Source organism: Dendrobates tinctorius, unplaced genomic scaffold (genome assembly GCF_039654945.1).
Source record: "Dendrobates tinctorius isolate UK_male_01 unplaced genomic scaffold, ASM3965494v1 ptg000189l, whole genome shotgun sequence".
In the NCBI taxonomy this organism is placed as follows: domain Eukaryota; kingdom Metazoa; phylum Chordata; class Amphibia; order Anura; family Dendrobatidae; genus Dendrobates; species Dendrobates tinctorius.
Window position 1 is genome coordinate 10,192,710 of NW_027361856.1, and position 24,675 is coordinate 10,217,384.

The following is a 24,675-nucleotide window of genomic DNA, read 5'->3' on the forward strand; positions in this document are numbered from 1 at the left end:
GCAGCAGCTGGCAAGCGGCCAGATGTTCGGGCGCTGCCGCCCGCGGCCCAGCGGGAAAATGCCCGGTTGGTTATATTGCCAATCCGGGCCTGCAGGCAACCGCCCCCTCCATATATTGGTAGGCTGTGAGCGGTTGTTTTATATCGGTATTCATGCACCTGTGTTGCCATCTTAACTATGTGGGTCCACTGCACCCTGATAGTGCATTTGTCTGGAGGCCTATACGGGTAAACCTCTTTGCTCTTTTTGCGGTTTCATATTTATTGGTGGACTTCAAGTCCTCTTTTTGTGCTTTATTAGTCGGAGGTCAGAAGTGGGATATCTCTTTTACCTCTGCCCAGGGGTCGCATCCGGTCGGTTGCTGCATTAGGGGTATGCATCTCACATTGCACCTATCATACATGCATCTCCTATTCGAGGTGCTGGGGGGGTTCTGTAACACAGCTCCCCCTTTTCAGCGACGCGATCGGCATACACAGTCTGATCCTTAACGGATCGGCTTGGGGGGATGACAGAAGTCTATGGGGTTGGTACACGTTCCATTTGTCGACTTAGTCCATCGGAGTTACAATTTTGTTTACCGGGTCTGTAGTGGATCGTGAAGTCTAGAGGTTGTAGGGCTAAACTTCACCGCAGTAATCTGGCGTTATCTCCAGAGGCCCGATTAAGCCACACTAGGGGATTATGGTCAGTTAGGAGGGAAAACTGTCGTCCATACAAATATGGTTGTAACTTCTTGAGTGCCCATACTGCTGCCAGGCACTCCTTCTCGATGGCCGCATAGCTTACTTCGCGGGGCAGTAGTTTCTGACTCAGGTAAGCTACCGGGTGGTCTTGACCATCCGGCCCGACTTAGCTCAGCACTACCCCCAGTCCAAACATAGAAGCGTCTGTGTGAACAAGGAAATGTTTAGTTGGATCGAGTGCGGCCAATACCGGGGTATTTGTGAGGGCGTCCTTTATCTGGCGGAAGGCTTCCTCACACTCGGGAGTCCAGGTTACCTGGTGGGAGAGGTTCTTACGGGTCAGATCAGTGAGGGGCTTGGCTATGCTGCTGTAATTGGGGACAAATTTCCTATAATACCCTGCTGTCCCTAGAAACACCATGACATGGGTTTTAGTGCGTGGGGTGGGCCATTTGGCTATGGCCTCAATCTTGGCTGGTTCTGGTCGCTGTTTCCCACACAATGTCCTAAATACTGAACCTCTGCTTTGCCCACGTGACACTTGTTGGGGTTCAAGGTGATTCCAGCCTTGTTGATCCTGTCCAATACGGTCTCTAGGTGATTTAGATGCTCATCCCATGTCGCGCTGTAGATGGCGATGTCATCCAGGTAGGCACAAGCATAGTCCTGGAGACCATCCAGAAGCCGGTCAGCCAGCCTCTGGAAGGTCGCAGGGGCATTCTTCATCCCGAATGGCATAACTCGAAACTGGAATAAGCCGAACGGGGTGACAAACGCAGACTTGGAAATAGCGTCAGGACTTAGGGGGATCTGCCAATAGCCTTTGCATAGATCGATGGTGGTCACTTTGCCCCTGCCAGCCGGTCTAACAACTCATCCACATGCGGCATGGGATACGCATCCATTACAGTTTTCTCATTTAGCTTGCGATAGTCTACACAAAACCGGGTAGTCCCATCCTTCTTGGGTACAAACACTATGGGGGATGCCCAGGGACTGACTCTTCAATGACCCCTAAACGCAACATCTCTTGTATCCCTTGTCACATCTCTTCTCGCACAGACTCAGGGATGCGGAAGGGGGTTGTCTCAGGGGAGTCTGATCCTGGGTCTCAACCTTGTGTTGTGCCAGGCGGGTGTACCCCGGTCTCTGAAAACATCCTCTGCTGCTGCCTCAACAGCGCCTCCACCTGCTGTCTCTCCCGGGGCCCTAGGTTTTCTCCCAAGTGTACCCAGTCCCATGTTTTAGACTGAATCCTCTCCCCTAAGACATCAGGCAAGGGGAGTCCTGCTAAATCCTCTGCTTCGGGTGCACAGATGGCCACTACCTCTTCTGGGCGCTCCCGGTAGGGCTTCAGCATATTCACGTGGAACACACGGATAACCCCTGGGGTCGTCACAATCGGCGACATTGAAGGTGGTGTCGGCTATTTTCCCCACTACCTGGTAGGGCCCCTGCCATGCAGCTTTGAACTTGTTCTGCCTAGTTGTTTCTAACACCAGGACCTTCTGTCCTATCTCAAATGTGCGTTCTCTGGCCCTACGATCGTACCACACGCGCTGGCGCCGTTGGGCCGCCTGCATGTTCCCACGTACAGCCTGAGTCAGCTCCTGTAGGCGGTCCCGGAATTCCAGCACATAGGGCACAATAGGTATCCCTTCTATGGTTCCCTCCCCTTCCCAGTGTTCTCGCACTAAGTCTAGGGGTCCCCTTACCCACCTCCCGTATAACAGCTCGAACGGGGAGAACCCCGTGGATTCTCGGGGCACCTCCCGATAGGCAAACAGGAGGTGTGCAAGAATTTCTCCCAGTCCCTGTAGGTCCTGGTAAAAGTCTCAATGAGTTGTTTTAATGTTCTGTTAAAATGTTCACACAACCCATTGGTTTGCGGGTGGTACGGGGCGCTTCTAATGGAATTTACGCCGCACAGTTTCCACAGTTGGTTGGTCACCTCTGCTGTCAATTGGGTACCCTGGTCCGAGATAACCTCCCGGGGAAATCCAACCCGTGAGAAAACCTGGAGCAGGGCAGTCGCCACTTCTCTGCCAGTATGTTAGGTAATGCAACCGCCTGCCTCTGGATACCGTGTGGCATAATCTACCAGTGTCAATATATACTTTTTCCCTGACGGACTGGGTTTGGCTAACGGTCCTATCAGATCGACCGCTACTTGGCTAAATGGCTCCTCCACAACAGGGTGGGGGTTGTAATTTGGCCTTGCAGCGATCTCCCCTCTTACCAATGCGTTGGCACTCACAGGTCTGGCAGTACTGACGAACATAATAAGTTACCCCTGGCTAAAAGAAGTTTTGTGTCAGACGATGCCTGGTGCGACTGACGCCGAGGTGCCCGGCCGAGGGTATGTCATGAGAGATTCGCAGTAGCTCCTGCCTATACTTCTTGGGCACTACCAGCTGTCGTTTTATAGTGGGGCTCGTCCCTGTGTGGCGCTGCTCTGTAACCCAGAAGAGGAGTCACTGATGCCATACAAACTGTTCCCTTTCCAGTACTCCTCTCCCCTCCTGTGCCTTCCCACGATACCCCTGTAATGAGGGATCCTCAAGTACCTCCCTTTTAAACTCAGCTGGGGTGGCACAAGAAATGTGTCTGGCTATGGGAATACGTGTAGGGCTGGGGTGTCTTACCTCGGTCTCCTCTGAGTGTGATTCCGCCTCCTCAGCTCGAGCTTGTCTCCGGGTGGTCACAGGATAGGCCTCAGCCAGAGGGGCGACCGAGAATGCAGACAACATGGGCCCCAAGTCATTTCCCAGCAAGACGTCCGCAGGCAAATCCTCCATCAGGCCGACCTCAACAAGGCCATCCCCGACTCCCCAGAGTTCAGGTGAATCCTGGCAGTGGATGTATGGCTCCCCCGGCTACACGGACGGCCACTGTCCGGTCCGTCTTCTCTTGGTCCCGGACGAGAGGAGGCTTCACAAGGGTCAAAGTTGCTCCGGAATGTCTTAGACCCTGCATACGTTTCCCATTAACCCACACCGCCTGTTGATGCTGTTGTCGATTATCTGACCGGGCTGCCTGCACGGGGTCTACTTCATGCAGCACTTCCTCCATCTCTTGCATCCCCGGATTAGTCCTAGCCCCCAATGCCGGGTCAGCTTCGCCTTGGTAGTAGTGTACAGCGGCCCGGTTTACGGTAGCCGTACCCGCCTTTGGCCACTGGGTACGCTGAGTCCGGTTGGGACATTGTCTTTGCAGGTGTCCCAGCTGATGGCAGGTGTAGCATCGTGCCCCAGGGGGACTCTGGTAGGCCGGGGTTTTAGCTGGTCCCTGACAATCTTCTGTGGTTTAGGGGCCTCCAGACCCATGGGAGGGCCCCTAGTGAGTCTTTGATCCTGGCACCTGAGACCTCCTGGCATCATGATGTTCATCGGCCAGATGAGCGGCCTCCTCAAGAGTCATTGGCCATCTGTCCCGAAGCCATTCTTGTGTCTCGGGGTTTAGTCCTGAAAAGAATCGCTCTAACAAGAGCTGGAGGACGTCCTCCTCTTAGTGGTTGCTTGGCTCCCTTGTACCCACTGCAGCAGTGACCGCCGTAGTTTACAGGCCCATTCAGCGTGGGTATCTGTTACCTGTTTTAAAAGTCCGCGGAACTTTTGGCGGTATGCCTCTGGTGTCAGCGCATACCGGGCCAAGATCACTTCTTTGGCCCGCTCATCTCATCAGGTACCGTGCGATAGGCGTCCGCTGCCCAGCCTGTCAGCTTGCTGGTCAGAACCTGAACCCAATCCTCCGGCTTCACTTGATGAAGGGCACACTGCCACTCAAAGTGCTGCAGAAAGCCATCAATATCTTCCTCTGCCTCCCCCAACTGTCGGAAGGCATTATACTGGATTTTTTTGTGGCTTACTGCTGACGGCACCTGGGTGGAGGCCAGAGCTCCGCCTGCTCGCTGACTCTCCTTTCTCCACTCTGCCATCTCCATCTTGGCTAGCTCTATCCTGGTCCGCTCTGACATCTTTTCCTTCAGATCAGTACGCACATCAGCCATCACCTCTAGTACGATCTCTACTGCAGGGTTTGGGCCATAGAACGCCAGTCTGCTCTTTACCTCCCTCTGGAATTCAGTCTCTTCCACGTTCACATTGGGAGGCGCTGCACTGTTGTGTTCCATGATGGCTACTATCAAATCCACTTTTGTTTTGTTGCTGGCGATTAAACCTCGAGCTTCCACCAGGTCTTTTAATGTATTCCTCTTTAACTTCTGGTAATTGTTTTCCATTCAGTCCTTTACTCCTATAGACGGGGTATCATATCCCGCCGCTGCCACCAGTGTAACGGGGTCTTCTGTGCTGTAATACCTCTTACATTACCACCCCGTGTTTCAGGAGGTCCACTCTGCTTTTCCTCACTTCTGGATGAAGGACGCTGGCTCGAAAGGCTTTGTAACATGGGAATATATAAAAGATCACTGCTTCTCCACGTATTTCCAGTGTGACAACATTTTACTCACCGGTCTCAGAACATATATGTAATGTCACGTGTGACTGGATACACCACCTCCAGCAGGGCGAATTTCTATAACACCCGTGAACCTGGATACACCGCCTCCAGCAGGGCGAATTTAAACAGAGTTAAGGGAAACACCGGGGAAACCTTTACAATTGAGGGCCCTCCAATAGGGAACGGGCATATGGAGACCTCCTGCACTCCCCTGAGTCAGTGTCCCTACACTCCTGACGATCCCTAGGCAGGTTCCGCACCTGGCGACGACCTGGATACCTCAAATCCCTAGCTCGCCCTGCACCTATCCCTTTCTAGTGAACTGGACGGTGCAGAAACTAATCCCACCACTGCACTAATACACACACAGTAAAGTAACAAACAGGGAAAAACACCACTTAGCTTTGCTCTGTTGCTATTGCTCCCAGCAACAGAGTACAACACCAAAATTCAGCTTCACCCCTGAAGTTCGACACCTGACTTCAGCTTCCGCCTGAAGCTATTACACCAGAGCTCCCAGGAACTCCTCTCTGTAGTTCCGTCCTTCACCAGACTTGGTTGGAAATGAGCAATATCACCAACAGTGAGTGAGACTACCTGCTACTCCTTTATAGGTAGCAGCCAAGGAATCACACCTGCTTCATTATCACGTGCAATAACACTAGCAGCCACCGGGGGCAACTAAACTAAAGTAACCAGAGTGCAATGACTCTAACGGCCCCGGGGGCAACACTAGAACTAAAACAACCACAGTGTAATGATCCTAATGGCCACCAGGGGCAAAACTAACTTTAACCAAACAGCTTAAAGGAAAAAAAAAAAAGGTTACTTGTGCAAAATCTGTCATAATCCAACCTGGATCATGACAATATATACATACAGAGCACAGAACAATCAATATGTGGCGGGCCAGTAGATAACAGGCTCCAATTAAGACGCCAGACGTACATTACAATAGCCGCAGGTGGCCGGCGACCCCCGATCATCTACCGTGGGATTTACAAAAGGTGGGGGGGATGTCAGAAGTGGGATATCTCTTTTACCTCTACCCAGGGGTCGCAGCCGGTCGGTTGCTGCATTAGGGGCATGCATCTCACATTGCATCTATCATACATGCATCTCCTATTCGGGGTACTGGGGGGTTCTGTAACAGTCAGCGGCCAACCAGTTAAGTATTAGTAGGTGAGGGCTTGTCAGGATCCTGCCCAGGAACACCAGGCTTCAGTTGTTGCGAGTCCTGTCCCTGTGAACTTCCACATAATCTTGCTCTGGCTCTTCCAGGCATGATTTCATCACGAAGATTTAGCCTTCGTAGTACAGAGACAGATTAAAATAAGCCTTCACTTGACCCCAGGTCACGAAAAATGGAGACGCTATGGGTCTCGGAAAATTGCGCATTTTTTATTTTTTAGCAAACTTTGGAATTTTTTTTCACCACTTAGATAAAAGAGAACAGACATGTTTGGTGTCTATGAACTTATAATGACCTGGAGAATCATAATGGTCAGTTTTTGCATTTATTGAACCTAGCAAAAGAGCCAAGCAAAAACCAAGTGTGGGATTGCACTTTTTTTTGCAATTTCACCGCACTTGGAATTTTTTTCCCATTTTTGAGCACACGACATGCTAAAACCAATGATGTTGTTCAAAAGTACAAGTCATCCCGCAAAAAATAAGCCCTCACATGGCATATTGACGGAAAAATAAAAAAAATTATGGCTCTGGGAAGGAGGGGAGCGAAAAACGAAAACGAAAAAAGCTCCGCTTATGAAGGGATTAAAACAAATTCTTCTTACCGACATCCCCCCCTGTAAAATGTGACCTGTTTTTTTTAAAAAAAGCAACAGAGTACTGTATTTAACTGGAGTAACAGACAGGAAAACACTGGAATACCGGTCTAAAATCCCCAAATGTTAATCACACACACATATGAGGCATGTCACAGATATATATATATATTTTACAGTGTGGTATATTTTTTTTATTGGATGCAAAAAGAGTGCTGGATATAACGAGAGTGACAGACTAGCCAAAAAAGGGAATTTAGACCAAAAATGCCTCAATTTTTGAGACACGGATGCATGAGACGTGTCACAGATATACCCCACTGTAAAATGTGGGCTGTTTTTTAAAATAATGCAACATAGTGCTGTATTTAAGTCCAGTGACACCCAGGACCTAAAAAGAAAACAGCCGTAAACTGGCCAAACTTTGAGCACACACAGATATGAGCTGACACGCAGATACCACTACACTACAACAAATGTATTTTTGTTTTTTATAACTTTTTTTGTGCTAAATACTGCTGTATATAATTCCAGTGACACCCCAGACCAAAAAAGAAAACAGCCGTAAACTGGCCAAACTTTGAGCACACAGATATGAGCTGCACGCAGATACCACACCGAAAAATATGTGGCTTGGTTTTTTTAAAAAATTTTTTGGCTAAATAGTGCTGTATATAAGTACAGTGCCAGACAGCAAAAAAAAAAAAAAAAAAAATGAATTTACAGCTAAAAAGACCAAAATTTTTAGCAGACGGATGGATGAGGCGTGTCACAGATATACCATACTGTAAAATATGTGGCCGGTCTGTATTTTTGGGGGGGGGTTCAGCAAAATATTGTCAAGAAATTGTGTAAGACACTAAAAAAAAAAAAACTACTCAACCGTACCACATAAAAAAATAAATATTTCTCTGCACACTAGGGATGTTTAGGACCCTTTTAAAATTGCTGGATTTTCACGCTGTGCTAGGAAAAGGATCTGGCTGTATTGTGCACTGTCAAAAAGCAAATGGAGGAAAAAAAAAGGGCTCTGGATTGCTTTGCAATAAAAAAAGCTCTATTAGCCATGGCCCCCAAAAGTTTCAAAGCCAATTACAGGTGGGGCTAGGTATACACGGTCAATATATGCTATAGGTCGCAGCAGCAGACACTAATGGAATGGACCCTCTTGATGTATGCACTGATATCTATATACCCATATGCAGTGCCTGCAGGCCTTGCACTGATGTGCATACAGCGACGTACACTCCCCTGCCTAACACTGGAATCTATATACTCCAGAATTAGTCCTTAGAAGGACTGCTGCTTTAGCTGGATTTGAGTTGTTTAGGATGGTAGAACCCCCACTCACTAGTAAATCCCCAATTCTGACCCTCTCTCGGCAGCAGCTCTCCCTACAGTATCTCAATTCGGAGTTGAATGCGGCGAGCAGGGCGGCATCCGGTCTCTTATACCCCTGATGATGCTGTGCGGCCAGTCAATTACTGCACGACCACAACAAAGATGGCAGCGGCATTACAGTGCCTGGTAGACAATCCCTGCAGAATGATTGGTTCTGTAAAGTCCGCTAAAAAAACTGGGTGGAGACCCGAGTTCCCGCTGAGTAATCCCGGAAATTCTCGGTGCTTGCCGAGTACAGTGATACTCGGGCGAGTACCAAGTAGTAGCGAACACGTTCGCTCATCACTACAAGTCACCCATCAGGACAATACAGTACTGCTGGGGGGAAAGCGCCACCCGGAGGCTGGATGGACCACATCAGAACAATACATATCTATAGGGGAAAGCATCACCAGGAAGCCAGACCACAAATGAGGACCATATAAGACTGATGGAGAAGAGCGCAACTTGAGGGTCGGACCACCAATCACACATCAGGACCATACATGACTACTGGTGAAGGGCACCACCTGGTGGCCAGGCCCTGAATCACAGATCACATATCAGGACGTATTAGAAATATAGAACTTATTTTTCTCATTTATATAGAGCCATCGTATACTGCAGCTTTACATACATCACTGTCCCCATCAGGGCTCACAATCTAGGTTCCCTATCAGTACGTGGAATGTGGGAGGAAACAGGAGAACCCGGAGGAAACCCTGCAGACACAGGGAGAACATACAAACTTTTTTCAGTTTTCATCCTTGATAGGATTTGAACCCAGGACCCTAGCGGTGCAAGATAACAGTGCAAACCACTGAGCCCAGGTGCAGTAATAATTACTGAACCCCTGTGCAGTGCTAACCACATCCACTGGGTTGTTATAACCCCGAAGTGTGAATTACGCCGGTGCCACATCAGGATGTCACATGAAGGATGAACGGCGCCCCAGGACTGTGCACAGTAACGAAGTCAGCGGCGCCTCCACACGTATGTCTGGATGGACTCTGCCGAGGACACAGCTTCGATTGTCCCCAGTGATGGATCAGAAATGGAGAACTTGACGTCATGGGAATCTCTGGAATAAGAGAAACCATCAGTCCGATGCGTGTAAGGCGGCGATGCCCCTACACTATATGCCAGGAGCCATTACCTGTTCAGGATGACGACAGCGGCCGAGCCATCTGGGCAAAGGAATGCCACGCTCTCCAGGGATGACTTTTGGTTAGCATCCAACCCGACACGCTGAGCCCCCGGAGGGATAAACTTACTGCAAGCGTTAGATAAGAGTGGTGAGTGGTCAAAATATATACAGGCGCCAGGGTCATCACACACACACAGGCAGGCGGAGGGCACGGGGTCATCACACACACAGGCAGGTGGAGGGCAGCGGGGTCATCACACACACAGGCAGGCGGAGGGCACCGGGGTCATCACACACACAGGCAGGCGGAGGGCACCGGGGTCATCACACACAAGCAGGAGGAGGGCTCCGGCCGGGGTCATCACACACACAGGCAGGCGGAGGGCTCCGGGGACATCACACACACAAGCAGGAGGAGGACACCGTGGTCATCACACACACAAGCAGGAGGAGGACACCGTGGTCATCACACACACAAGCAGGAGGAGGACACCGTGGTCATCACACACACAAGCAGGAGGAGGACACCGTGGTCATCACACACACAAGCAGGAGGAGGACACCGTGGTCATCACACACAGAGGCAGGCGGTGGGCACCAGGGTCATCACACACAGGCAGGCAGGCGGAGGGGGTCATCACACACACACACAAGCAGGAGGAGGGGCACCGGGGTCATCACTCAGGCAGGCGGAGGGCACCGCGGTTATCATATATACAGGCAGGCGAGGGGCACCGGGGTCATCATATATACAGCAGGCGGAGGGGCACCGGGGTCATCATATACAGGCATAAACAGGCAGGTGGGGGGGCACCAGGGTCATCATATATACAGGCAAGCGGGGCAGCACTGGGGTCATCATATATACAGACAAGCGGGGCAGCACCGGGGTCATCATATATACAGGCGGGGGCACTGGGGTCTTCACACACACAGGCAGGCGGGGGGCACCGGGGTCATCACACACAGGCAGGCGGAGGGCACCGGGGTCATCACACACAGGCGGGGAGAGCTCACCTGAAGTGTGCCATGTGATAGAAGCTGGGCTGCTTGTAGAAGATGTCTCTATCCAGGTCCACAATAATGGGGCTGTCTACATTATTACCCACCCAGGTGGGGCCCCCGCTCACATCGAGGGCCAGGTTCCAATCCGTCCAGCCTGTTACATAATTATTCAAATCCTGCAGACAGGAAATCATAAAACTGTTACATTGTATCGTGAGCTGCACATTCTTCACACCCTTGCAATCAAAACAATGCTGTAGAGGGTACAGGAGTATGGGTCCGCCCATCAGTGCTCAGACCATACACATTGCTGCAGAGGGAACAGAGGTGGGGGGTCCGCCTGTCAGTTCTCAGACCATACACATTGTTTTAGATGTTACAAGGGTGGGGGGGTCCGCCTGTCAATGCTCCGACCATACACAATGCTGCAGAGGGTACAGGGGTGGGGTGTCCACCTGTCAGTGCTCAGACCATACATATTGTTGCAGAGGGTACAGGGGTGGGGTGTCCACCTGTCAGTGCTCAGACCATGCACATTGCTGTAGAGGGTACAGGGGTGGAGGTGTCCGCCTGTCAGTGCTCAGACCATACACATTGCTGCAGAGGGTACAATGGTGGGGGTCCGCCTGTCAGTGTTCAGACCATACACACTGCTGCAGAGGTTACAGGGGTGGGGGGGTCCGCATGTCAGTGTTCAGACCATACACACTGCTGCAGAGGTTACAGGGGTGGGGGGTCCGCCTGTCAGTGCTCCGACCATACGCCACACACTGGTGACACATTTTTTCTGCATGGCTGTCATCCCAGAAGTAAGCTTCCTCTAGATATGATGCTTAAGAAAGCCACAAGCACTGTACTGAAGACAAGCAGGCTAAGGACAGGGACTATTCGAGCCATATCTCCTCCTTTGATGAGACCAAGATAAACTTATTAGGTTCAGATGGTGTCAAGGGTGTGTGGTGGCACCAGGTGAGGAGTACAAAGACACGTGTGTTCTGCCTACAGTCAGGCATGGTGGAGTGTCATGGTTTGGGGTGAATGTGTGCTGCCGGCTGTGGGGGGGGGGGGGGATTACAGATCATTGAGGCAACCATGGTGCCAACATGTACAGTGACATAATGAAGCAGAGCAAGATCCCATCCCTCCGAAAACTGGGCCGCGGGGCAGTATCTAACATGGAAACTACCCCAAACACCTCCAAGACCACCACTGCACGTAAATGTGCTGGACTAGCCAAGCGTGTCTCCAGACTCAGTGCTTGCAGACTCAAATGTAGGAACACAGGGTCAGTACCATTCAAGACTTGGTTTATTTATTTAAACCCGGATACAGAAATACTTGTCGGTACAATACTGTAACTTTCTCTGAAGCCGCGGATGTCGGTTGTTGTTGGTCAGAAACTGATAACTTCACGAGCCCAACACAAGTAGCCCCTGTCTCACCGCAACTATAGCAGGGACCCATGAACGGCAGCGTGAAGCAATGCGAAGTTTGAGCCAACTTAATGGTTCCGAACAAGAGCAAGCGGTAAACAAATAGTGGCCAGCAAAATAACACATTTAACTGATCACAAATGCAGAACTTATTATCTATGATATGCAACAGCTGAATGTTAGGCACGGTAGTGCATAAGGAACGTGCCTCTGACTGGGGGGCCCATATGGCTAAAGCTAGAAAAAATACGGTTCAGTGCCCAATTCCCCCCTCCCGCTACTCCCCAGGTGATGCACTAATTGGGATGCCCAACTGTCCAATGGGATTAAAGGGGTCCTCCAGCCACACCTACCGGAGTTAAATTCAGGTGCCCGGGGTCAGTGACTTCCTTTTCCTCCAGTTGACCCCTTGAAGCTTTTGCCCCCCCTCCCTTATATATTCAACGGTGATTTAATTGCTATACTATTTGTACGTTTATTAAAAAAAAAAACCTTGTTAATGATACTAAGTCACAGCGGAAGATGTGGAGAAGGGCAAGGGTTCGAAACCGCTCATAGGCCTGCTCACCTGTCTGTTGTAGACAGGGCCTTCGGCAATGAGCCCGTTACAAAATTTAAATGCCTTTTTCTGCTTATGTAATTAATAAATTGTGACAGACTAGTGATGAGCGATTCTACTCGTTGCTCGGGTTTTCCTGAGCATGCCCGGTTGTCCTCCAAGTATTTTGGCATGCTCGGAGATTTAGTTTTCGTCGCCTCAGCTGCATGATTTGCGGCTGCTAAACAGCTTGAATAGATGTGGAGATTCCCTAACAAACAGGCATTCCACACTTATATTCAGCCTGTCCAGCAGCTGCAAATCATGCAGCTGAGTTGACGAAAACTAAATCTCTGAGCACGCCAAAATACTCGGAGGACACCGGAGCATGCTCGGAGGACACCCGAGCAACGAGTATACTCGCTCATCACTATGACTGACCTGTTTCAATCCATCTAGGCCTGCCCGTGTTTTCATTACGGGACTGGTGGGAGAGGGGAAGGCACTGTTTGTGACACACAGGTCCCCACGGTCTAGTGATTATATCTGGGGAGCAGAGGATTACTCCAGAAACATGGATTTTTGTGATAACTCACCGTAAAATCATTTTCTCCGAGACACTCATTGGGGGACACAGGTACTGTGGGTGTATGCTACTGCCTGGAGGCTGACACTAAATGGAAAAAAAAAAAAAAAAAAGAGGTTAGCTCCTCCTCCGCCGTATACACCCTCGCCCCGATTGCAGGCGGAAACCAGTTTGGTGCAAAAGCAGTAGGAAAACAAAATTCAGACAACATCAACCTTAATGCAGGTAACAACATGTCTAGAAAATAACCACCCTAATCTCATAGAGAGAGCATATTAATTAAATAAAACAGAAGCCAACTTGGCTAACAGGGTGGGTGCTGTGTCCCCCAATGAGCGTCTCGGAGAAAAGGATTTTACGGTGAGTTATCACAAAAATCCATGTTTCTCCTTTTCCTCATTACACAGTACACAGGTACTGTGGGATGTCCTAAAGCAGTCCCTGGGTGGGAAGTTGACTCACCGATCCAAGCTACATGCACCTCCTGTCTAAAGGTGCACCACCGCTGCTTGGAGAAAACGTCTACCCAGGCTCGCATCCGCTGAAGCCTGAGTATGGAGATTGTAATGTTTAGTAAACGTGTGCATGCTGGACCAGGTTGCTGCCTTGCAAGCCTGGTGCCGAAGCGCCCAAGAGGCGCCCACTGCCCGAGTAGAGAGTGCTCTGATCCCAGCTGGAATCAGCGCGCCTCTGATGCGGTAGGACTCCTGAATAGCCAAACGAATCCATCTGGCTATGGTCGATTTTGAGCCAGCAAATCCCTTCCTGGGACCCTCAGGGAGTACGAACAGTGCGTCTGACTGACGAAAGGGTGCTGTCCGCGACACGTACCTCCTGAGTGCTCTCACCAGGTCTAACGTATGCAGGGCATTTTCCACACGGTGTACCGGTGCTGGACAGAAAGAGGGCAAAACAATATCCTCAATGTGAAACAAGGAAACTACTTTTGGCAAAAAAGGAGGAGCTGGTCTGAGAACCACCTTGTCTTTGTGAAAGGTCAGAAACGGGGCTCGGCAAGATAACGCTGCCAGCTCAGGGACCCGCCTGATTGATGTTATAGCTACCAGGAACACCACCTTCTGGGAAAGGTATGACAAAGACACATCCTGTAGTGGCACAAATGGAGAAGAACACTTAGGACCAGGTTAAGGTCCTAGGCGTCCATAGGTGCCTTATAGGGAGGTACCAAGTGGGAGACCCCCTGGATGAAAGTCTTTACCTGCAAGTTGGTAGCAATCCTGCGCTGAAAAAGGATGGATAAAGCAGATATCTGTCTCCTGAGAGAACTGGGGGCCTAGCCTGAGTCTAGGTCAGACTGGAGAAAAGCCAAGATATTAGGGATGGAGAATCTCAGTGGAGAACAACTGTGGCCTTGACACCATGCAAAGAAAACCTTCCAGGTGTGGTGGTAAATTCGTGCTGAGGCAGGCTTCCGGGCGCTAACCATCATAGCAACCACTTTGCGCCCAAACCCCGCCTGCGTCAGAATACAAGATTCAACGGTCAAGCCGTCAAACACAGGGCCCCTGAGTTCGGGTGGCAGATCGGCCTCTGAGAAAGTAGAACTGGGAACTCAGGCAGTAGCCATGGCACGTTGACGAGCAGCTGCACTAGATCTGCGTACCATGCCCGACAAGGCCAGTCTGGGGCCAGCAGAATCACTGGCACCCCTTCTGCCTTGACCTTCTTGATGACCCTTGGAAGTAGTGGCAGCGGGGGAAATAGGTTTGGGAGGCGAAACTGATTCCATGGCAGAACCAGCGCATCCACGGCGATTGCCTGCGGGTCCCTGGATCGAGCGACAAATACGGACACCTTGGCGTTCACCCTGGAGGCCATCAGATCCACATCCGGTGTTCCCCACCGTTGGCAAATCTGCTGAAAGACCTCTGGGTGTAGTGACCATTCCCCGGACGCAAGCCCCTGCCGGTTGAGGAAGTCTGCCGCCCAGTTCTCTACCCCCGGGATATGGACCGCCGATATCACCGTGCCCTATCTTGCGCATGGTTGCCCTGCTGCGGATGCCCCCTTGGTGATTTATGTAAGCCACCGCCGTGGCGTTGTCCAACTGAATCCGGACGGGGCGGCCTGCTACAAGGTGATGAAACCGTTGCAGAGTCAGCCGGATCGCCCGTATCTCCAACAAGTTGATCGGGAGACGTGCCTCCTGCGGTGACCACCGTCCCTGGGTCTTGTGGTAGCGAAAAACCGCTCCCCAGCCGAGGAGGCTGGCGTCTGTTGTGACCACCAACCACTGATCTGGGGGAAAGGGAGGAACTGATTGTCCACCACTCTAGTGACTGTCTGGCCTGAGAGGACAACCGGCACCGATGATCGAGCGTGAACGGGTTCTTGTCCCAGGATGACAAAAGGGCATGCTGCAGGGGGCGAAGATGGAACTGGGCAAATGGGATCGCTTCCATCGCCGCCACCATTTTTCCTAGAATTCTCATGCAGAAACAGATGGTGTGAGGGACTAGTTGGCGCAGTACCCGCACTCCCTGCCGGAGAGCTAGGGCCTTGTCTCGAGGTAGAATTACCAACCCTCGGCAAGTGTCAAAGGTCATCCCTAAAAAGGAAATTCTCTGAGCTGGAACAAGGGATGACTTTACATTGACCAACCACCCTAAGCGGGCAAGAGTATCCAGCGTGATGCTGACACTTTCCTTGCATGCTCGCTTTGAACGGCCCTTGACCAAGAGGTCGTCTAAGTAGGGGAATACGACTATGCCCCAGGAGTGCAGGATGGCCATGGGGACTGACATGACCTTTGTGAACACTCTGGGGGCAGAGGCTAGCCCAAAGGGCAGCGCTGCAAACTGAAAATGTAGACGGCTGATGGCGAAGCGTAGAAACCTTTGATGCGGAGGGAAAATGGGGATATGCAGATAGGCGTCCTGAATATCGATAGAGGCCAAGTACTCTCCCTGCCCTATTGCCGATATGACTGAACGGAGCGACTCTATCCGGAAATGTCTGATCCTGATAAATTTGTTCAGGAGCTTTAGATCCAAAACGGGTGTGAGAGTCCCATCCTTTTTGGGGACTGCAAACAGATTGGAATAGAAGCCCTGAGTCTTCTCGTTTTCCGGTACCGGAATGATGACTCCGTTGTGGCGGTGCGAATCGATGGCTCCTAGTAGAGCCTTTGCCCGGGTATCCCCTTTGGGAAGACGGGAAATAAAAAATCGTCTTGGGGGTACCTGACAAATTCTATCTTGTACCCTGTGGACACCAGCACTCTCACCCACGTGTCATGTGCGACACTGAGCCAGGCGTGGTGAAACCGGAGTAGGCGGCCGCCTACCCTGCTGGTGCCGCCTGACAAATGCCCCGAGTCATTTGGCTGAAGATCGTTGGGACCTGAATCCCCTCGACCTGGACTGGTTAGTACTCATCCTCCTCAATGGGTTGGCTCTATGAGACCTGTCGGTCCCTATTCTGGTTGGGGCACCCTGACTCGGAGGAATTAGCCGCCGTAGTCCACTCGGGGTTGCAAAAGGCCCAAAAACGCACCTGAAACTGGTGACGAAACGGTGGTTTGACATTTTGTTGAGGAAGAAAAACGCTCTTGCCTCCTGTGGAGTCGGAGATGAGCTGATCTAACTTCTCTCTGAATAAGTGGCCACACTGGTATGGTAGCGCTGTCAAGGACTTTTTTGAGGCTGAATCGGCCCGCCATGTCCTTAACCATAGCGCTCTCCTAATGGAGACTGCATTTGCGGCCGCAAGTGCCGCGCAGTTGGCCGCATCTAAAGATGCATTGATCAAGTAGTGCCCCGCCATGGCTATCTGATTTGTGATTTCTGATACTTCAGCTAGTAGGTCTATGTCTTGCAAGGCTCTATTCAATGATTCTGACCAAGAAATCATGGCCTTGGCTACCCACGTTGCTGCGAACGAGGGAGAGTGCTGAACCTGATACCCTCAAACACTGAGCGAGCCAAGTTCTCTATGAGACGATCAGTGGGATCCTTAATAGAAGAACCACTAGGTACGGATAGTAGAGTTTTTGTAGCCAAGCGCAACACAGGTGGATCCACCGTTGGGGATTCCGTCCACTTTTTACAGAGATCCGGGGCAAAAGGATACTTCACCTCAAGTGCCTTCTGGCCCGAGAAATGCCTGTCCGGCCATTCTCTGTGTTGTTGCAATATGTCCTCAAATTCAGGGTGAGTGCAAAATACTCTATGGGGACGCTTGACTCGCTTAAATGACACCTTATGGCCCAAAGCCAGAGAGGAATCATCCTCAATCCCCAGAGTCTGGTTGATGGCTTCTATGAGACTGCCAACCGTTTCCTGACCACCCGGCGTATCTAAGTCAAGAGGTTCATCCGAGTCATAGCCTGAGCCTTGCTCGCTATCAACTGCTGGTAACGGGGAGCGAGAAGCAGAGCTCACGGATGCCGAGGCACTGGATGGACCGAGAGACATCGTGTGGGTTCGTTTCCCTCGGGTCTGCCTGGAGTGAGAGCGGCCCCTGCAGGCCGGAGGCTCCAGTGAGGTAGAAGACCCCTCTAAGACAGGCGAGCCACTGTCCCCGCCCCTATCTGGGGCCCGAAGGGACTCGATTGCTCTCGTAACGCCATAGATTGCGACAGTGAAAAAGCCCATTCCGGGGGGACTTGGTACACTGGGCTCAGTCGCAGGGGAGGGCTCCTGAGCGCGTTCGGACTCGCAGGCTTCACATACTCGCTTGGTCTGCGCCCGCGGAAAAGCGGACCGACAGGAGATGCATGCAGCGTATAAGAACGTATGCGTCTTAGGTTTTCCTGACATGCTGTACCTGTCAGGCATCCGTGCTGAAAAAAACGCCGGGGGGAGGGCGCTCTTTGCTTCTATTAGCGTGGCCTCTCTGTGGGGCTGGTGGGCAGCACTTACCTCAGTCCTGTGTCCCCTGTGTCCTCAAGCATGCTAGGTGCCGCTTCAAACTGCACGCCACCACTGCGGGCAGGCCCCCGGAGGAAAAAGGGATCCAGGGGGCGGTACTTTCGTTTGTGGCCTAGTTTCGCCTGAAGCAGAGGCCTAAATTTCTTCGGCGGCCGCCCCGGCCACGGGGAGGCGGGGCCTCCGTGACGCTAAGGGCGAGGACTTCAGGTCGCAGCCTAGCACCGGCTGAAGCCGCTGCCTCGTTGTTTTTTTTTACCATCCGCCTGGGGGGGGGGGGGGGCGGACCGCCGGACACCAGATCCAAGGCCGGGACCGGGTCCGCCGCTACCGGACGCCCGTCTCTGCTGCTGCCCGGGAGAAGCTAAGGGCTCCAGCCCTGTGCTGCTGCAGGAGCCCTCCCCAGCCATCCACCTCCGTCCAGCTCAGGTAGAGGGGAGGGGGGCCATATGAAAATAGGACGGTGCAGGCACCCTAGCTCCATCTAACCCCTTTAAGGGGTGAGGAGAGGGACCGTCCGCCGCCTTGCCCCACTGCAGTCTTAGCATTGGTGGGGCAGTGGGGGCCGCACGGACTACGCTTGTGCCTCTGTGCAGCCTAGGGTTTCAATACCCTAGGGTTGACAGGGCTAAGTCCGGCATCATGTCCCACGGTGCGGGAGAGGATACGTGGAGGGACACTCGCACGTGCTCGCCCGTTGTTGGTTTGGGGAGATCGGACCCCTTCAATAGGGTCCGTCGCCCATATCTCACCTCCGTGGTCTGACAATATCCCACGTTGCGGGAGAGGATACGTGGAGGGACACTCGCACGTTCTCGCCCGTTGTTGGTTTGGGGAGATCGGACCCTTTCAATCAGTCTGGAAACAGACAGACGTGTGCCTCCAACAGACACTAAGCAAAAAACTGGTTTCCGCCCGCAATCGGGGAGAGGGTGTATACGGCAGAGGAGGAGCTAACCTCTTTTTTTCACTCAGTGTCAGCCTCCAGGCGGCAGTAGAATACACCCACAGTACCTGTATCCCCCAATGAGGCGAAGGAGAAAGGCAGGCAGTGTTTATAAAATAAAATATACAAAATGGACAGAATACAATACATACAATCAAATAAAATGGCTAAACAAAAGAAATGTACTAAACATGATGTTGTAGGGTTTGCACTGTCTCTTATGAAAGGGAGCTGTTTGTTTTGGGGGGCTAACGGTACAGAACCACAGCACACCAATAATGCTCATACTTTGGCATTTGCTTTTATTAACACACTGACATAGTGCCCCTCCGGTGACTTACAACAGGGCTGGTCATGGGATGTGACTGGTCATCAGAAAATTATGGGATCCCTAACTTGTTTTAAATCAGATTATTTTTATTAAACAGTTTTAACTTACAAAATTGAGACAAGGTACACACAGTTTTAACATACCTCTTATACACAACCCAACCCCCCCCCACCCCATTATCAGATTATAACTAATGTAACCGTGGGTCCTTTAGAATGTGACCTATAATTTTATAGTAGAAAAAAAAAACAAAAAAAAACCAAAACAATTCTTAAGGGGGACAATATGAAACAAGATAAGGGTCCTGTCACATTTAGCGATGCACCAGCGATCCCAACCACGATACGACCCGGTCAGGATCGCTGGTGCATCGCTAAATGGTCGCTAGTGAGCTGCCAAACAGGCAGATCTCACCAGCGACGTAGTAGCGGTCGGCCGTCGTTACTTACCTGTCAGATGCGGCGATGAAGACGTCCTCCCGCCCGCGTCCATGCGTCGCCAGCAGGAAGCCCAGCAGGAATAGGCCGACGAGAAATGGTCCAGGACGTTCTCGCGCGATCAGCGATAGCCAGCGGGGGAGCCGGTCGGAGGTAAGTATCACACATAGCAATATCGCTAGCAATATTGCTGCTACGTCACAAAATCGGTGATGCTTTAGCAATATCGCTATGTGTGAAGCCCCCTTAAGACTTGTACAGCATAGAACTATGAACAGTCAGGCACATAGTGCAAAATGAGCAATAGACATATTCATGAAACCTATTCATAAAGCAAGAGATCATATGGAACCAAGAGGGAATAGGGGGTACCATAATTAACGAAGCATAGGGAACAGATTCTCGAGCAACAACATTTGAGATGGCAAACCTGGGGTGTTAAGCCATGGGCTCCAGATTTTATCAAATTTTCCGATAGCTTTTCTTTTAATATTTTTCCAGCCTTATAGAACTATTGACTCTATTAATAAACTCCTTCACCGTCGCTTCCAGTGCAAGGCAATAGTTTTCCATGCTATATATAACATTCTAGCCATACCGATCGCCAGTGGGTCTTCAACAGGAATATCTGGTATAATACCCAGCACACAGACCTTTGGATCAGGGAGCAATCTTGTACCATAAACTCTTGCCAACGTATTCAGATTATTCCAGAACCGTCCAAGCCAAGGACACTCCCAAAACATAAGCATAAGGTGTGCATCAGGTAGGCTACATCGGGGGCAGCATGAGTCACTCCTTTTCGCGATTTTGTGCAAGAACGCAGGTGTTTTATATTTCCTATGTATTAGATACACCTACGATAATCTCTGGGCCTCCGATAATGAAAGACAGGGCACTGAACTCAACACACAGTCCCACTGATCATCTAAGAGCTGGCCAACATCCTCCTCCCATCTATCTTTGCTGCAAAGGGGGCATTTATCGTGGAATGCATTGAGAAGTCTTCTATAGATGGAGGAAATCAGTCCTCTTCTGGAGCCCAAGCCCCCCACCAACATTGTCAAGGGATTAGGATTTATACTAAGATCTCTAGTTTTGAACTGAGGTGCATACGCATGCCGGAGCTGTAAAAATCTGTAGAAAAACCTATGGGGAATGTTAAATTAAGTGCGCAGTTGTTCAAACTGTTTTAATGTATTATTAGACAATGTGTGCCACCGTCGTCACCCCCTTCGCCTCCCAATCAAAGCACCCTTCTAAAGTTTGAAATTCCAGAAGACTAGGATTATGCTACAATGGTGTAAACAAAGAGCAATCAGACCCACCCAACAGGTGCTTTCCTCTATCCCAAACCTTATAGATCATGGCCAGAGTTGGAGCTTGAGATAATTTGTCTCCCCCTCCCCGGGCGTCTACCATATACATTGGTAATCTCCAGGTGCATTTCTGAATTGCTAGTCACCCATTTTTCTCCAGTGCACCACACTGATCCCAACCCTTCAGTTGCTGAATCTGAGCCGCCAGATAGTAGATCAAAGCATTTGGGATAGCCAGCCCCCCATTTGTTTTTTCTCTTTGTAGGTAATCCAGACGGATTCGAGCCTGATTTTTTTCCCAAATTAATTGTCTGAATAACCTATGAGCCCTCTGAAAGTACCATGCCGGGATCCACACCGGGGAGTTATGAAGTATATAGAGCAGTTGGGGCACTAAAACCATTTTGATGAGATTTCCTCTCCCAACAACTGATAGGGGAAGTCTACACCATGCATCAATTTTAGTTACAAATCTATCTAACAGGTGTGTCAGATTAAGAAGCACATAGTCAACAGGTTTAGCTGTAACATTGATCCCCAGATACTTAAATTCTGTTACCAGTTTAATATTGGTTTCCTCTAACCTCTGCATGTCTACACACGGGTCTATAGGCATAAGTACCGATTTGTTCCAATTTATAAAGGAGGCCCGACCACTTACCAAATTCCTCAAGGAAGCATGTCGTCCGCATAGAGCGAGATGCGTTCCTCCAGGTCCCCCACCCTAAATCCCCGCACTTCCTTAGAGGCCCTAATAATACATGCTAAGGGTTCAATAGTGATGGCAAATAGGAGGGGCAACAGAGGACATCCCTGTCTTGTTCCCCTCCCCATCGCCACCACCCCAGACAACTCACCACTGACCCTAATCCTAGCTGATGGACGGGATCCCTAACTTCTACAAAATCTTTGCCACTGGAGGTTCCATATTGCTGTCATGTTTCTTATCACTATTTTACCTTTCTAGAAAGAGGAAACATGGCATGGATAGTGTAACTTATTTGTCCAATATCTAATTTGGAAGTGTTACCGCAACTGTCCAATGACGTAAGACAATGCGTTAGTTTTGCGACTCCATAAATATGCGTTTCATATCCATCATATCTATGCGATTCATAAAAACCTCAATTCAAGGATTTTAAAGTAATCTGCTTGCTTTTCTGTTCAAGCTGAGGCTAGAGGTGATGGGTTATCTCCACTGGCCATAAATCTTTTGTATCCATGCATTGGAATTGGAGGTGTATATACCATATGCTCACTGTGAGTTCCCCAATAACCGTCCTAGTAGTGGGCGCAGCCGCAGTCTCTTCCATCACTTATCAGACAATTATGTAATGATTGGAGGCAGCAGAGTTGTGTTCCTTCACAAAAAGGTAGAATCTGCGTAACCCCCCTCGGCTGTGCATTCTTTACATCCAACACCAACAACCTGATCCCTATCATCAAAAGGAGGTAGCTTTCATATACCTGCAGACAACAACAACCCGGTTCCTACCAGCAAGGCAGCACATCCTCCTAATACCAGATATGAGTTGCCTACTCTTAGCTCCCAGCTGTTATTACTCACCTCCATGATCATCCGACTGTAGTGATTTCCCCTCTCCCAGCTTCCCAGCCGCACACCCTTATCCCAGGGAGTAAAGCCGACACACGCCTCTGAAGCAAACAGGAAGTATTCTGGGAAGAGCTGGTGAGTGCTGCCGAGGCTGATGTCTGCCGGGACCACTGCATCCAAGTACCAGTGCACTGCAATCCCATGGACGTAGCGGGCCGCCTGTAGGTCAGACAGGATCTGGAGAGAAAGGAGTTGACACATCTACAAGGTAGCAGAGCCTCCACCTACTACGGGACAGACTGCAGTTCTGGAGCATAATGCAGTGATCTCTGTACAGTGACAGCACCAGCAGAATAGAGAGTGCAGCTCTGGAGTATAATACAGGAGGTAACTCAGGATCAGTAATGTAATGTATGTATACAGTGATTGCACCAGCAGAATAGTGAGTGCAGCTCTGGAGTATAATACAGGCTGTAACTCAGGATCAGTAATGTATGTACACAGTGACTGCACCAGCAGAATAGTGAGTGCAGCTCTGGGGTATAATACAGGATGTAACTCAGGATCAGTAATGTAATGTATGTACACAGTGATTGCACCAGCAGAATAGTGAGTGTAGCTCTGGAGTATAATACAGGCTGTAACTCAGGATCAGTAATGTATGTACACAGTGACTGCACCAGCAGAATAGTGAGTGCAGCTCTGGGGTATAATACAGGATGTAACTCAGGATCAGTAATGTATGTACACAGTGACTGCACCAGCAGAATAGTGAGTGCAGCTCTGGGGTATAATACAGGATGTAACTCAGGATCAGTAATGTATGTACACAGTGACTGCACCAGCAGAATAGTGAGTGCAGCTCTGGAGTATAATACAGGCTGTAACTCAGGATCAGTAATGTATGTACACAGTGACTGCACCAGCAGAATAGTGAGTGCAGCTCTGGAGTATAATACAGAATGTAACTCAGGATCAGTAATGTAATGTATGTACACAGTGACAGCACCAGCAGAATAGAGAGTGCAGCTCTGGAGTATAATACAGGAGGTAACTCAGGATCAGTAATGTAATGTATGTACACAGTGATTGCACCAGCAGAACAGTGATAGCAGCTCTGGGGTACAATACAGGATGTAACTCAGGATCAGCAGTGTAATGTATGAACACACTGACAGCACCAGCAAAATAATGAGTGCAGCTCTGGGGTATGATACAGGATGTAACTCAGGATCAGTAATGCAATGTATGTACACAGTGACTGCAGCAGCAGAATAGTGAGTGCAGCTCTGGAGTATAATACAGGATGTAACTCAGGATCAGTAATGCAAAGTATGTACACAGTGACTGCACCAGCAGAATAGCGAGTGCAGCTCTGGAGTATAATACAGGATGTAACTCCGGATCAGTACAAGATAAGTAATGTATGTACACAGTGACTGCACCAGCAGAATAGTGAGTGCAGCTCTGGAGTATAATACAGGAGGTAACTCAGGATCAGTAATGTAATGTATGTACACAGTGATTGCACCAGCAGAATAGTGATTGCAGCTCTGGGGTATAATACAGGATCAGTAATGTAATGTATGAACACACTGACAGCACCAGCAGAATAGTGAGTGCAGCTCTGTGGTATGATACAGGATGTAACTCAGGATCAGTAATGCAATGTATGTACACAGTGACTGCACCAGCAGAATATTGAGTGCAGCTCTGGAGTATAATACAGGATGTAACTCAGGATCAGTAATGTAATGTATGTATACGATGACTGCACCAGCAGAATATTGAATGCAGCTCTGAGGAATAATACAGGAGGTAACTCAGGATCAGTAATGTATGTACACAGTGATTGCACCAGCAGAATATTGAGTGCAGCTCCGTGGAATAATACAGGATGTAACTCAGGATCAGCAAAGGATCAGTAATGTAATGTATGTACACACTGACAGCACCAGCAGAATAGTGAGTGCAGCTCTGGAGTATAATACAGGATGTAACTCAGGATCAGTAGTGTATGTACACAGTGACTGCACCAGCAGAAAAATGAGTGCAGTTCTGGGGTATAATACAGGATGTAACTCAGGATCAGTAATGTATGTACACACTGACAGCACCATAAGAATAGCGAGTGCAGCTCTAGAGTATAATACAGGATGTAACTCAGGATCAGTA

The 24,675-nt window shown here is 49.9% G+C and overlaps 1 protein-coding gene across 2 annotated transcripts in view; it reads right to left on the minus strand.

Annotated features, from left to right (window-relative positions):
* Positions 1-8,894: 8,894 nt before the first annotated feature.
* Positions 8,895-24,675, minus strand: part of GBA1 (glucosylceramidase beta 1) — a 37,505-nt gene continuing 21,724 nt past the window's right edge. For both annotated transcript variants that reach the window (XM_073552374.1, XM_073552373.1), the window contains exons 7-10: positions 22,513-22,737; positions 10,479-10,642; positions 9,471-9,587; positions 8,895-9,395 (exon numbers count right to left, since the gene is read on the minus strand). In XM_073552374.1, coding sequence (XP_073408475.1) covers positions 9,290-9,395; positions 9,471-9,587; positions 10,479-10,642; positions 22,513-22,737 — 612 coding nt within the window. In that variant the 3' untranslated portion in view covers positions 8,895-9,289. The remainder of the gene's footprint in view (positions 9,396-9,470; positions 9,588-10,478; positions 10,643-22,512; positions 22,738-24,675) is intronic.